We start from the raw sequence: 14,647 nt of genomic DNA on the forward strand, positions 1-14,647 counted from the left end.
TTTTTTCTCGTTTTACGCTTGAGCAACTAAATGAATGCCAAAGTTTATTTAACTGATTGTATTTTAATTACATTACAGCATCGATGCTGTAAAGGGAATCATGTAAAATGGAAAAAAAACTCACAATAACAGGTCACCGGAAGTTTATCAATATGGGAGCAACACTAGCTCGGCATATACCCTATTACAGTAATTTGAGTATTTGTAATTCGTTACTTTACACCACTGCCCACAGCACAATCCTTCATCTAAATTCATTTTGCTGACATGCAATGAAGTTCGGAAGTTCCAGCAAATAGTTGTGACAACAGTTTAGGGAATGTTAAGACTGAGCAACTGAGAAAAACTGTAGTAACACTGACAATACTATATAAATAATGATCAATTAACAGAAATAAACACCGCATTGAAATTAATTTCTAATGTTTTATACGGAAATTTGCACAATTTTATGAACAGATTTAAAATAAAGGCAATTGATTGATTAATTAAAAATGTATATTAATATTTTAGTTGGGGACTAGTTTGGTTGGGTTGGTTAATGGGATAAAACCTGTGATTCTGTACAGAGATACAGTATTTTATTCTGTATTTTGCTTAAGAATCAATAAAACACATAATCACAAAAATATTAATAATCATTTCCAGATTCCTTCCCAATCTGGAAATCGGCAATCATGGAATTTTACTTTAATGAAATGCATGAAAAAAAAGTGTTAATACTTCAGTTACACAGCGTAATAAAATAATAGCGTTAATACTAAATACTATACTAGCACAAAAGCACATTCTTAGCTTTTAGTCCTAAACATGCATTAATATGCATTCATGTTTGCACATTATCACCATTCAGGCTCCTTTAGAAAACCTTTTTACTAAACTATAATTTACGTTTATTATTTGGTTAAGAATGGAATTGAATTGAGACACAGTACATCTCTTCAGGCAGTAAGCCATTTGATGACTGCACCTGACATTAGGCTTGGGTGGTATCCAAATTTTGATACCTTCAAACCTCCTCCCCATTTTACCTCGGTATATGGTATTACCATTCATAATAAAAAAATATGATGTAAGGCTCAGGCAGCGTCACCAAACTGTTGGCTGGTGCCTAAATTATTCAAAAACTGAATACTGTATGCCACGTTAGGTTCGCGGTCACCTGTTTGTCTTGTTTGTATAAGAGATCTGCGCAGGATGCTCTGATTCATTCTACGCGTCGCCGAGCGGCACTTCTGATGTGCTACCTGCTTTAGACCTCCTGCTCCCATTCAAATTACACCAGAGTTACCGACTGCTCCTGCGATTTATTCGGATATTTATTCCTGAACAACAAGAAATCTGGTCGGGTCCTGCAGCAGGAATGCTGACCTCTAGTTCATATTTGCCACGTCTCCCTTCTTGTTCGGTCAAAACCCGAAATACTGCCAAACTGCAGAGGTTGTGTTCTTTTTCGAGACCAGGTCACTTGGTGCCACGACTCGCCATATTACCTCACCTCTCTCTCCTCACTGTCCCGTTATGACAATCAGGCATAAGCATTTTCAGGCATTAAATAAATAATATTTAATATTTAATACTGGTCTCCTATATAAGTGCATTGTTTTTTTGATGGTATAATGGTTTTGAAACTGACACCGTTGCTATTCTCAGATCCCGCGGTATACCATATTACCGCCCAAGCCTACCTGACATGATGATGAAACTAAACAATGAGCTGAGAGCAAACCATCATCTTTATCTTAGGAGTTTCCTCTGACCTGTAGCTGCAGGAACGGGATGTTGAAGAAGCGATGGAGGTATTTCAGACCAAAGCCGTTTTTCATGGAGGACTCGGCATAGTGGATGTAGGAGGAGCCTGGAGGTCTGAAATCAACAAAAGGAAAAGCGGGCTGATAATTGGCATTATTCATAGCAGCTTTGCTCAGTATATTTGGAGACATTTGTTTTTTAAGTAAGATGAAAAAACCTTTTTTAGTAACATTACTAAATATAGATCTTGCCAGTATATAATGAAACTTTTGATACCCCTAATGCCTCATTATTAGCATATATTTCTGAATTGTTTCACTCAGAATGTGTGTAAAATACCTTATTTAATCATTTTGAACGAGTTCAGACTGCATGATTTTAGCCTTGATTTTGACTCACCGACAGTTGAGAAAGACGACGAGTCTTCGCTGAGGCCAGCTTCCAGCCTCCGCCACTGAGACTGCAGCTCTGCACAAGACGTTTGGCCAGCGGAGAAATTAAAATGGTCGAGCCCAACTGAGCCTGGTTTCTCTCAAGGTTTTTTTTCTTCACTTTCGCCAATTAGTGAAGTTTTTTTTCCCTCTCCGCTGTCGTCACTGGCTTGCATGGTTTGGGATCTGTAGAGCTGCGCATCGTTGGATTTGCCCTTCAATATTTGGACTCTCAGTAGTGATTATTAAACCACACTGAACTGAACTAAACTGAACTGAACTTAAACACTAAAAACTGAACTACACTGTTCCTATTTACTGTGACCTTTTATGTGAAGCTGCTTTGACACAATCTACATTGTAAAAGCGCTATACAAATAAAGGTGAATTGAGTTGAAAAAGTTGAGAAATCGCCAACAAATGCCTGAAATCATAGGCCACCTGTAAACTTTAACAGATAGGCTTACAGTTGAAGTCAATTTATTTTGCCCTCCCATTCATTTAAAATTATGTTTCCCAAGTGATTAACAAACCAAGAAAATTTTCACAATGTTTCCTATAAAAAATAATTATTCTGGAGACATAAGTCGTATTTCTTATTGTTTATTTCTTGAATAATAGCAGTTTTTAATAAAAAAAAATATGAATATATTTTAAGGTCAGTATTATTTCCCTTATGAAATATTTACTGTATATTTTTTGATATACACAACAAATCAGTTACATATAATTTGACTAATTATTCCAACTTTCGTAGTTAACATAACCTAATTAAGTCTTTAAATTACATTATAATCTGAATCAAAGACTATAAAATACTTGAAGGGACTTTGCCTTTGTCTTGCGAAATAACTAGTAAAATATTATGCACTGACTGTCACCATGGGGAAGATTAAAAAAAAGTAGTTATTACAAATTAGTTAGTTAAACTATTATGTTTAAAAACGTGCTGTAAATAAATCATGTGTTGAAGACTCGTGCTTTATGTCACGACGGAAATCAAAAATGAATGAAAGCACAACTAAACGAGTTGAATTTTACTTTTACATGAACGTGACAGAAAACTAAATGATCAATGTGTTACATCTGTTCTTCAGCACTTGCCGACTATTTGTAAATTCAAGACTGCATTTCCTAATGTAAAACTATGTAGACAAATAGTCTCATGCAGTGCGAAAACATCTGTGACGCGACTACTTTGAAAATCGTGCAGTTTGAACTCGGCATAAGTTGTACTAAGAGACTCTGTAAGCCCCCTGTGTTGAGAGTTAATCTTGAACTGCCCACCTGTTCAGACTGTTGATGAAGTCTCTGATGTCGTCAGGTAGGATGACTCTGTGCTCTCCCATGTCCCGCTGGTTACCCAGGACACACACTGGGATGTGCGTTGGCACTTTTGGCAGCTCCCGAAGGATGTAATTGAATGTCCTGCAAAAAAAAATGTATACGTTTAAAAAAAGCGGCTTTATATATACATATATACACATTTATATACATATATATACATATACATATATATACATATACATTTACACACACATATATATATATATATATATATATATATATATATATATATATATATATATATATATATATATATATATATATATATACACATATATATACATATACATATATATACATATACATTTACACACACACACACATATATATATATATATATATATATATATATATATATGTGTGTATGTATATATGTGTATATATATATGTGTATACATATATATACATATACATATATATACATATACATTTACACACACACACACATATATATATATATATATATATATGTGTATGTATATATGTGTATATATATATGTGTATACATATATATACATATACATATATATACATATACATTTACACACACACACACATATATATATATATATATATATATGTGTATGTATATATGTGTATATATATATATGTGTATACATATATATACACATATACATATATATACATATACATTTACACACACACACACATACATACATATATATATATATATATATATATATATATATATATATATATATATATATATATATATATATATATATATGTGTATGTATATATGTGTATATATATATATATATATATATATATATATATATATATATATATATATATATATATATATATATATATATATATATATATATATATACACATATATATATATACACATATATATATATACACATATATACATACACATATACATATATATATATATACATACACATATACATATATATATATATATATATATATATATATACGCCTATTACATATCCATAATACACTGTAATATAGATAGCCTGGTTTGTCAGTTCATTGTATTGTAGGTGTGAAAGCACCCTAAAAATGGGTTGTATTATGCTTTCAGTGTGTAAAAATATTGTTTGGGCATGAAAAGATCTGCAAAGTTACAAAGTCGCTCAAACTGAAGTTATTCTCTTTATAATTTCTGAATGACCTCAAATACCTAGCCTGTCTGTTTTTAAAAACCCACTTGTTTTCATGGTCATATTAGGAATTTAACTTAGCCTGTTTTCGTGTATTATTTGGGTTCCTATTTTCATCTTTTTTCCATCTCTCTTCTGGATCTCTAGTTTTTATGATGCTGTTTTTATGATGCAGGCTTGTGGCTGTTTTAAATGTGCTACATAAAACAATTTTAAACATAAACATAAAACATACTTAGCTATGTTTTCTTTGGGGGAACAAAGATGTCTTAATATTCACAGTTTTAAAAACCCCATTTTGTATGTTCTTGACTGAGTAACCGAGGGACAAGCTTTAAAGGCTCCGTCCTCTTCTGGAAGTTACGGCAAGGAGCAGCAGCTCATTAGCATTTAAAGAGACACACAAAACCACTGTTTTTATTTCCACTTAAATAGGAGCAATAACATAATGACATAAATGGTGCATGATCTATTTTGAGAGTTATGAAAAACAATAAGTGTAGTTTATTTTTGAAGTGATTCATCAAATCATATTTGCACTACTGGCCATCATTCTCAGACCTAATACCTCCCACACATACAGTTGAAGTCAGAATTATTAGCCCCCCTTTAAATTTCTTTTCCTCTTTTAAATATTTTCCAAATGATGTTTAACAGAGCAAGGAAATTTTCACAGTATGTCTGATAATATTTTTTCTTGTGGAGAAAGTCTTATTTGGTTTATTTCGGCTAGAAAAAAAGCAGTTTTTAATTTTTTAAAAAACATTTTAAGGTCAAAATTATTAGCCCCTTTAAGCTATATTTGTTTTCGATAGTGCCTAGTTAACCTAATTAACCCAGTAAAGCCTTTAAATGTCACTTTAAGCTGTATAGAAGTGTCTTGAAAAATATCTAGTCAAAAAGATAGAAAAAGATAAAATAAATCAGTTATTAGAAATGAGTTATTAAAACTATTATGTTTAGAAATGTGCTGAAAAAATCTTCTCTCTGTTAAAAAGAAATTGGTAAAAAAAATAAACAGGGGGGTGAATAAGTCAGGTGGGCTAATAATTCTGACTTCAACTGTAAGCTGGCAAAAAACAGTGAAAAGTCAGTATATTATTAGCAAGCAGCATGAAAAAGCAAAAGCATCTTTATGTGTGCAGATCTTAATCTGCCTGACAAGAGCATAAAATCCTAATTTAAAATGATTAAATTTAATATAGTACTAATTCCTAATATTAACTACTGGCTTATTACCTGCGTATTATTAAGACATTGGCTGTTTATTAATGATAATGTTAATAACTTATAAAGTGTGATCTTATTCTACATGCCTAATTCTACCTGATATCTAAATTCAACTACTACCTTAATAAGCAGCAAATATAATTGCTATTTAGCTAAAATCTGGTACGTTAAAAGTGACAATTGTACCTTAAAATAAAGTTTGACCATTAATGTATTTTTATATATAATTTAATCCATCCTCGAATAAAGAGATGAAAATGGAAAGATGAATTAAAAATCACAACTGTATAAAAAAATAAATGTATTAAACGTATTAAATTTTATAACTTAACTTTAATTTTAAAAAACACATTGAGAAGGTCTCCAAAAGTGCTAGAGCGAGTCTGAGGATTTATAGAAACATTAGGCATCAGTTACCCATGGCTGCTGCTAAACTTTTTATGAATACAATGATTTTCCCTCACTTATCTTATTGTGCTACAAGCTGGTCCCACACGAACATTACAACATTAAAACCATTGTACGTTATATATAAACAAACTGTTACAATTTTAGCTAAAAAGCCAAGGAGCTATCATCATTTTAACTGTATTGCACAACAAAAATGACTAAAACATTCGACAGTTTCTTATTTTATGCTGATGTGTGTTTAATGTATAAAATATTTAATGATCTTGCACCACCACCCCTTAAACAATGTGTGATTGTCGGCAAGGACAATATAAGACAGACTAGGTCATCGGTTAGAGGTGATTGTTCAGTTAAGCTTAGGAGAACTGCTTTTGGACAATCGTTTTTTTCAGTTAAAGCAGCAGAAAGATGGAATAAAATACCAGTGTATATCAGAGAGAGTACCACTTTTAAACATTTTAAAATTGTTCTTAAAATGTGGCTTTAACAAACTCAGATATGCAGCCACTGATTTGACTTCATTTTATTGACAATGATGTATTGTACTGTAAGTGTATATTGTCTTATTTTTTACTGTTAAATTTGTTACAACTTCCCGCCCAGGGACTGCAGATGCAAATTAGCTTTATAGCTAACTCTGGCACAACATGTCATCTTGTACATTGTCCCTGTATAAATAAATAAATAAATAAATAAATAAATAAAAAAAATGGAGACATAATTAAATGTTGATCCTAAAACGTGCCAAAGCAGTTTTTAAAGCAAAAAGACAACCATACAATATAGCAGAGCCCAGCTTTGCAAACGAGGTGAACCTGCAGTGGTTTGCTTGGGTCAGAAAGTAAGTAAACCCAACAAGCAAAGAGTTAAATAGTCAGAACCCTTAAGAGAATCTGGGCTGCAGGTATTGGTTTCATTCTTTTCTTTGTTCCTCCACCCTACAGGGAAACATTAGCAACCCAACGCCCAGTTCTGGCACCTGATCCTGACCAATGGCAACAGTCTGACCAAAACACAAGCCTGGCGAATGGAGAAGTGATGATAACAGGAGCTATGTGAATGTGGGGTTTGGAGAGAGTGAATGCTGATTGTAGGGAAAAAACTAAAAGTAATGTGGACTCTCTTACCACGGTTTGGTTATGTCAAACATCATGATTACACCTGTGCAAAAACTTCTGGCTTTAATATGGAGTTCTATCGAGTATAACAACAAATTATAGTGTGTGTGTGCATAATAAAAATTACTACGTTTACTTTGTTGTGATAGCTGAGCTGCTTATTTTGATTTTCTCACACATATCACGGCAAGTGCACAAAGGTCTCTCTTAGACTCTCTCACACTCACACACACACACACACACACACACACACTATACTTCATATAAAAGCCAGAAACGTAGGTTTTCTTTTTGCACTGCAATAGCTGATCAACAGTAAAATTAGAACTTTTACCTCTTCCCAAAAGGAAAACCACCAAGAAGCATGGTTCTGCGGCCAGAATTCTGACCAGAACCAGGAAATCAGAGCACATCACACCTGTCCTCAGGTCTTTACACTGGCTCCCAGATACATTCAGAATAGATTTTAAAGTATTATTACTGGTCTATAAATCACTAAATGGTCTAGGACCTCAATACATTACAGATATGCTCACTGAATACAAACCTAACAGATCACTCAGATCTTTAGGATCAAATAGATTAGAAATCCCAAGAGTTCAGTCAAAGCAGGGTGAATCGGCTTTCAGCTACTACGCCCCTCGCTGCTGGAATCAGCTTTCAGAAGTGATCAGATGTGCTCCAACATTAGACACATTCAAATCAAGACTGAAAACACATCTGTTTAGCTGTGCCTTTACTGAATGAGCACTGTGCTACATCCGACAGATCGAACTATTATGTTTTTCTCTTCTTTTTAATTCTTTTATAACACATTTTATCAGCTTTTATTTTATTTAACCATTTTTATGTTTGTTTTTATTTCTCTTATACTTGTTTCTTTTATTCCTGTTTATGTAAAGCACTTTGAATTGCCACTGTGTATGAAATGTGCTATATAAATAAACTTGCCTTGGTTATATGGTGTCATGGCTTTGCAATCAAAAAAGTTGTCATAATGTTGTTGGAATGAAAGTGAATAGGGCAAAAACAGCCACGAACACAACTAAAGGGTAGTAAATTTGCATGGAGTGTATTGCCCAGAGTGTATTGTTGAGTTTCTGAAACATTTTTAGAGAGTGAATGTGGAATGTAGGGGGAATAACAGAAGGATTGTGAGATTTCTTACCACTGTTTGGTAATGTCGAACATCATGATCACGCCGTTACAGTTCTTGTAGACATCCAGAAACTCTGCATCAAGAGCCATCTCTGTTTCTGACTGCACAGAATGCAAAAAATTACACTCTGTTTATAGTTGAATGAACATTAGAATCAATTTACATGTAGCTTCAACATTTGAGGATGTCAAGTTGTTAATTCTTGTTCAACTCATTGTTCAAGCTCTTGTTCTCTCCAAACTGGACTATTGCAACTCTCTACTAACCAGGCTTCCAGCTAATTCTATCAAACCTCTTCAGCTGCTTCAGAACGCAGCAGCACAAGTGGTCTTTGATGAACCCAAAAGAGCACATGTCACTCCGCTACTCACCCGTTTGCACTGGCTGCCAGTTGCTGCTCGCATCAAATTCAAAGCTCTGATGTTTGCTTACAAAGCGACCTCTGTCTTTGCTCCTTCTTATCTGCTCTCACTTCTGCAGATTTATGTGCCCTCCAGAAACTTGCGTTCTGTGAATGAACGTCGCCTCGTTGTTCCATCCCAAAGAGGGAAGAAATCACTTTCCCGAACTCTCACATTCAATCTGCCCAGTTGGTGGAATGAACTCCCTAACTGCATCAGAACAGCAGAGTCACTTGCTGTCTTCAAGAAACGACTAAAAACTCAACTATTTAGTCTCCACTTTCCTTCCTAATCTGCAACTGCCTCTCTGGCTATACCACTAACTCTACTCTCTCTCAAAAAAAAACATTACTAATGCTTTGCTTCTTAGACTTCACACACCTGAAACTTGTCTATAGCACTTGTTCACTGCTGCTCTTATAGTTGTGTAAATTGCTTCCTTGTCCTCATTTGTAAGTCGCTTTGGATAAAAGCGTCTGCTAAATGACTAAATGTAAATGACTAAATGTAATTATATATATATGACATGTATATTGGCACTAAAGATTGAAAATGCATCTTTGCATAAATTTAATTTTCAAATATTTTAATAGAAAACAATTATATTTAATTGTAATAACATTTCATACAGTTTGTAATTTACACTGCAGTTTTCAGAAATACATTCTTTTGGCAATAAAATAATTGTAGAAATCTCAAGATGTTTGATTAGTAGTATTGACTACATACAAACAGCAGTAAATACCTCCTGAGGTTCGTTTTCCAGTTTCAGATTTTCCCCGCGTCTTTTGCCTTTCCCTGCAGTAGTTGGAAAAAACACAGACATTACAATTAGTGTGGTGGTACAAGAAGAGTAATGCCCATATGCTTGCTCAGTATATGCACCGGAGTAGCCAAGCTAAAATTTTGGTTTCCTTCCACTTACAAAAGCTACCCAGGATGTATATGCTTTTACAAGATTGATCATCTTCACTGCAAACGTAATATATATAAATATATATATCTATATAGTTGAAGTCAGAATTATTAGCCCCCCCGTTTATTTTTTTCTGCAATTTCTGTTTAACGGAGAGCAGATTTTTCCAACACATTTCTAATCATAATAGTTTTAATAACTCATTTCTAATAACTGATTTATTTTATCTTTGCCATGATGACAGTAAATAATATTTGACTAGATATTTTTCAAGACACTTCTGCTTAAAGTGACATTTAAAGGCTTAACTAGGTTAATTAGGTTAACTAGGCAGGTTAGGGTAATCAGGCAAGTTATTGTATAACGATGGTTTGTTCTGTAAACCATAGCTTGAAGTGGCTAATAATTTTGACCTTAAAATGGGTTAAAAAAAATTAAAAACTGCTTTTATTCTAGCCGAAATAAAACTAATAAGACTTTCTTCAGAAGAAAAAATATTGTCAGACATACTGTGAAAATTTCCTTGCTCTGTTAAACGTCATTTGGGAAATATTTTAAAAAAGAAAAAAAAATTCAAAGGGGGGCTAATAATTCTGACTTCAACTATATATATATATATATATATATATATATATATATATATATATATATATATATATATATATATATATATATATATATATATATATATATATATATATATATATATATATTAATATATACACTTTTTTTTATTGCCGATTAATTTTTATCCAAAGCTGTTGCATTCAAGTTAAGTTCTGCACGACACAAAAAAAGTAATACTGTTGTTGAGTATTACCATATTTCTTATGATATATAGTTTCCATAGAAGAACGCTATTTTTATTAGCCATGTTTTAAATCATTTATTGATTTCATGATATTAAAATAAACAGCTTAAAGATATTTTTAATCGAATTAATTCTAACTAAAACTGTGTTAATGTGTAAACATTGAGTCTAAAACACTTTAAATGAGTGAAAACCTCTCTGATTGGTTGTAATTTTACACTCTCATCTCAACTTCAGCCATTTGTGTTTTTTTTTCAGCTCTGGGTTGACCTTTGGGTCGCTCCAGCCAATAGCAGAACAGCAACTACTGGGGAGGCGGAGTTAAAGATAGTAAGACCACATCTGATTGGTCAAATTTAGATAAACAACCAATTCATAACATAAATGTATATTATCACACATGTCTGTGATACATTTATTGCATAAACTATTATCGCTATAATAATAATTCTGCGATATATTGCACAGCCATAATTCAAGGTTTACATTATGTCAGTTCATTCCTTGGGAATCAAATACATTAAAGACCTTGATGCCACAACTTTCTTATCTTACTTATACTGTACCTACTTATGCTAATTATACTTACACATTATAATTTAGATTATTACAGATTATAAGGTAAACTTTAATCCGTAGAATGCAGTTTGATGCATTAATTTTTAAATCTATATTTTTCTCTTTTATTATACGAGTGGCCATGTTAAATCCAGTTCTGCCACCTCATTCCCAAAAACAAAGTTAATCACATTAATTATAGTGTCACTTTAATTAAGATCATGGTTAAATATTTATATATGCATGAACTGAAAAAGTAGACAGAAGATAATTGGAGCAAACTTGAGTAAACTGCAGCAGCTCCTCATGCAAATATTTTCATGGTAACCACAGCTTACTCATATAGTTACACTATATATAATGGTTTTACTATTAAACTATAAGGAGCACAGAACGTAAGTTTGAGCACAAATGTTTGTTTTTTGTGTGTTATCTGACCTTTTTTCAAAGACATTGTGGCTTAAACATATATATTTTTTCCATAATCCAGGAAGGTTAATTTTTTTCATTGGTTTTACTATTTTAATGAACGCTTTGGTCACCATTTAAACATTTGTGGATCATCATAACTACTAATTCACACTAATTCAGGGTTGTCTCTGATTTTAAATATTTAGGTCTAAATTTTATATTCACAATTGATATTCCAAAAGCATGCCAAGAAGGTCATTAAAATTGAGGCATATACAACCTTACTTGACTAATGAAGCAGCAAAACTTAAGCACTCCATGATTTTTTCTCATATTACATATGGTCTTACTAGTTGGTCACACACAAGTAAAACGGTTTTAAAATCAGTTGAATCACTTTATAAACAGGCTCTTTAAGTATTTGACCAGAAGTCTATTAGGTATCATCATCGTAATAAAATACAAAAACATTATTTATTCAGCTTTGATAATATGAAATATTTGGCTGATGCTTGCATGATTTTAAAAATTTTAAATAGATATGCTCCACCCCCATTATGTGAGTTTGTAACACACAAGAACAATAATGATCAAGCAACACGATCTGTTACCAGGGGAGACTGTGCTGTGCAGTTCAGGCGTACAACTTTTGTACAATCAGTCTTCTCAGTTAGAGCAAGTCATTTTTGGAACACACTTCCTATTGATTTAAGGGGTGTTACAAATGATTCAACTTTTAAATATAAGTTAAAGAAATGGCTAAAAGCAAATCAAGTTTGTAATCATGTGTAATTCTTCTGTCTAGCATTTTAAGAAATTCTTATTACATGTTTTATCCTGTGTCAGTCAGTTTTATCTCCATATGTAACTTTACTGTTTTTGTATGTGTGATGATGTTTTTTTTTTATTTTAGGTTGCCTTTTAAAATCTGGCAGGGGGCAACAGATGAAAATTAGCCCTTGTGGCTAACTCTGGCTTATTTACAGTCTCACTGTTTATTAATGAGCATTGTCCCTGTTAAATTAAATAACTTCAAAGAGAAAATAAACAGAAAACTCTGGCATGCCTAAAAGTACTTTGCTGTTCAATCACAAGCTAAGGAAAATCAATTGAATGTTCATGTTGTGCATCATTTATGAACTATTAGAAGAGGTCAGTTTGAAATATTGATGTTTGCAAAGCTAATAACAGAAATGACAAGAAAAATAGAGCTGCTCAACACTGTAAAATATGCAATATGTGATGTTGTAGAGTATCGCGATCAAGATATTTCCCTGGGGATGTGTTAGTTTATAAGCTATCATTTAAAACATTTATTTTTATAACGATCATACTAAAATAGACAGACAATTTGTATGTTTCTGACCTAATTTCATCTAATTCAGGCTAAAAATAACTGTCAATGTGCAAAAATGCAGACTATAAACACTTTGAACGGATATTTCATAAGCAATTATGAATATACTTATATATAGTGCAGCCCTAAAAGATAAGTGGAACCCACTATAAATGAAACATCAGAAGGCTCTTTATTAAAGAGTATTAGTATTAAAACAAATGTACTATGAGGAAAAGCGTGCCCACTTGATTTTAATGTAAATACACAGTAGGGTCTAACAATAGCACAGGCTACTGAACATAACGTCTATTCTGGGAACAGTTTAATAGTAAAAAAAAAAAAAAGAGAAAGAGAGAGGAACAGAGCACAGCACACAAACACACAGAGTTTAATGTTTGACTACTAGTTCTCACCTACACCTTCTGGTAGAGGAAGCTTTTGCCCTTTAAATATTTGCAGACCACAAAAAAAAAAGAAGTAACATAAAAAAAATCATATCTTTTCCTTTAAAAATAGCTGAAGACATATTAAAATGATCATTTCACTTGGTCTGTATTTATAAATATAAACATAAGTCAATGAATTGATCATTCAAAATGATTAAGTAACATTTAAAAACATGTACAAACAATGAACAGCCCATTAACTACAGTATTCATTGATCTTTGTTAATTTTAATGAAAATAAAGTCATTTATTTAAGTTAACTTGCAGAGTGTGTTAACTAATGTTTAAAAAAACACAACTTTGGATTTGAGTAATGCATTAGTAAATAATGAACTATGATTAACAAACGCTGTTTTTTTTAATCAACTTCAAGAAACTGTATAATACAATTTAGTAAATAAACAGTAAAACACAGGGGTGTAGCAACCGGGGGGATATGTCCCCCTCACTTTTAGAGACAGACCATTTAGAAACAGGTGATTAATAATTATATGAATGTATGATCTCATACAGCCGTCCCCTCCACTTTTAAAATGTCCAATACACCCCTGGTAAAACATAACAGTTCTTTTACGCAATAATCACATTAGATGAACAAGATAAAGAGCAAAACCAAAATACAATACATGAAAAAAGAATAATTATTTTTAAAAAAGAAATAATGCAATAAAAAAAGAGATAAATATTCAATTAGCATGAAAGATCTCATCATATTTGCTCAAGAAAGAAGCACATTTCTTATTTTCAATTAATCTAAGTGATTTCATTAAATGTTCAATTTCACATAGGAAGTCTATAAAGATTGAATTTTTTTTTAAAGAACCCCTGTTTGTGAAAGTAAAATTTCCCAGCAAGTATAAGAAAGTTCACAGTGGCTTCTAACGAAGTGTCTTCTTTTGGTTTTCAGAATAACAAATAACATCCTTAAGGTGCAAATCACTGCTGTAGGTAATGGTCGTTCTCAAGCCTCCTTTCCACTGCACACGACAAGCGACAGACCGGAAGTCATTCATTTGCAATGGAGAGTAGTCCGGGAGCTGCATGGAGTTCTGATCATCTGTATGCGGAATATTCTGATCCAAACTGAGCTGCGGATCCGTTGAAATATTTGAACTCCTGCGACTACACCGTATGCGACCGGCCGACCGGATGTAATGTATTCC

The 14,647-nt window shown here is 32.5% G+C and overlaps 1 protein-coding gene across 2 annotated transcripts in view; it reads right to left on the minus strand.

Moving 5' to 3' along the window:
* rabl6a (RAB, member RAS oncogene family-like 6a) overlaps window positions 1-14,647 on the minus strand; it is a 64,170-nt gene that overhangs the window by 30,896 nt on the left and 18,627 nt on the right. Inside the window, exons 5-8 of one of the 2 annotated variants that reach the window (XM_056457280.1) lie at window positions 9,749-9,801; window positions 8,612-8,703; window positions 3,471-3,611; window positions 1,761-1,866 (exon numbers count right to left, since the gene is read on the minus strand). In XM_056457280.1, the coding sequence (XP_056313255.1) occupies window positions 1,761-1,866; window positions 3,471-3,611; window positions 8,612-8,703; window positions 9,749-9,801 (392 nt within the window). Of the gene's footprint in view, window positions 1-1,760; window positions 1,867-3,470; window positions 3,612-8,611; window positions 8,704-9,748; window positions 9,805-14,647 lie in introns of both variants that reach the window. The other variant, XM_056457279.1, reaches the window with a different exon arrangement.

Source organism: Danio aesculapii, chromosome 5 (assembly GCF_903798145.1).
Source record: "Danio aesculapii chromosome 5, fDanAes4.1, whole genome shotgun sequence".
NCBI classification, from domain to species: Eukaryota; Metazoa; Chordata; class Actinopteri; order Cypriniformes; family Danionidae; genus Danio; species Danio aesculapii.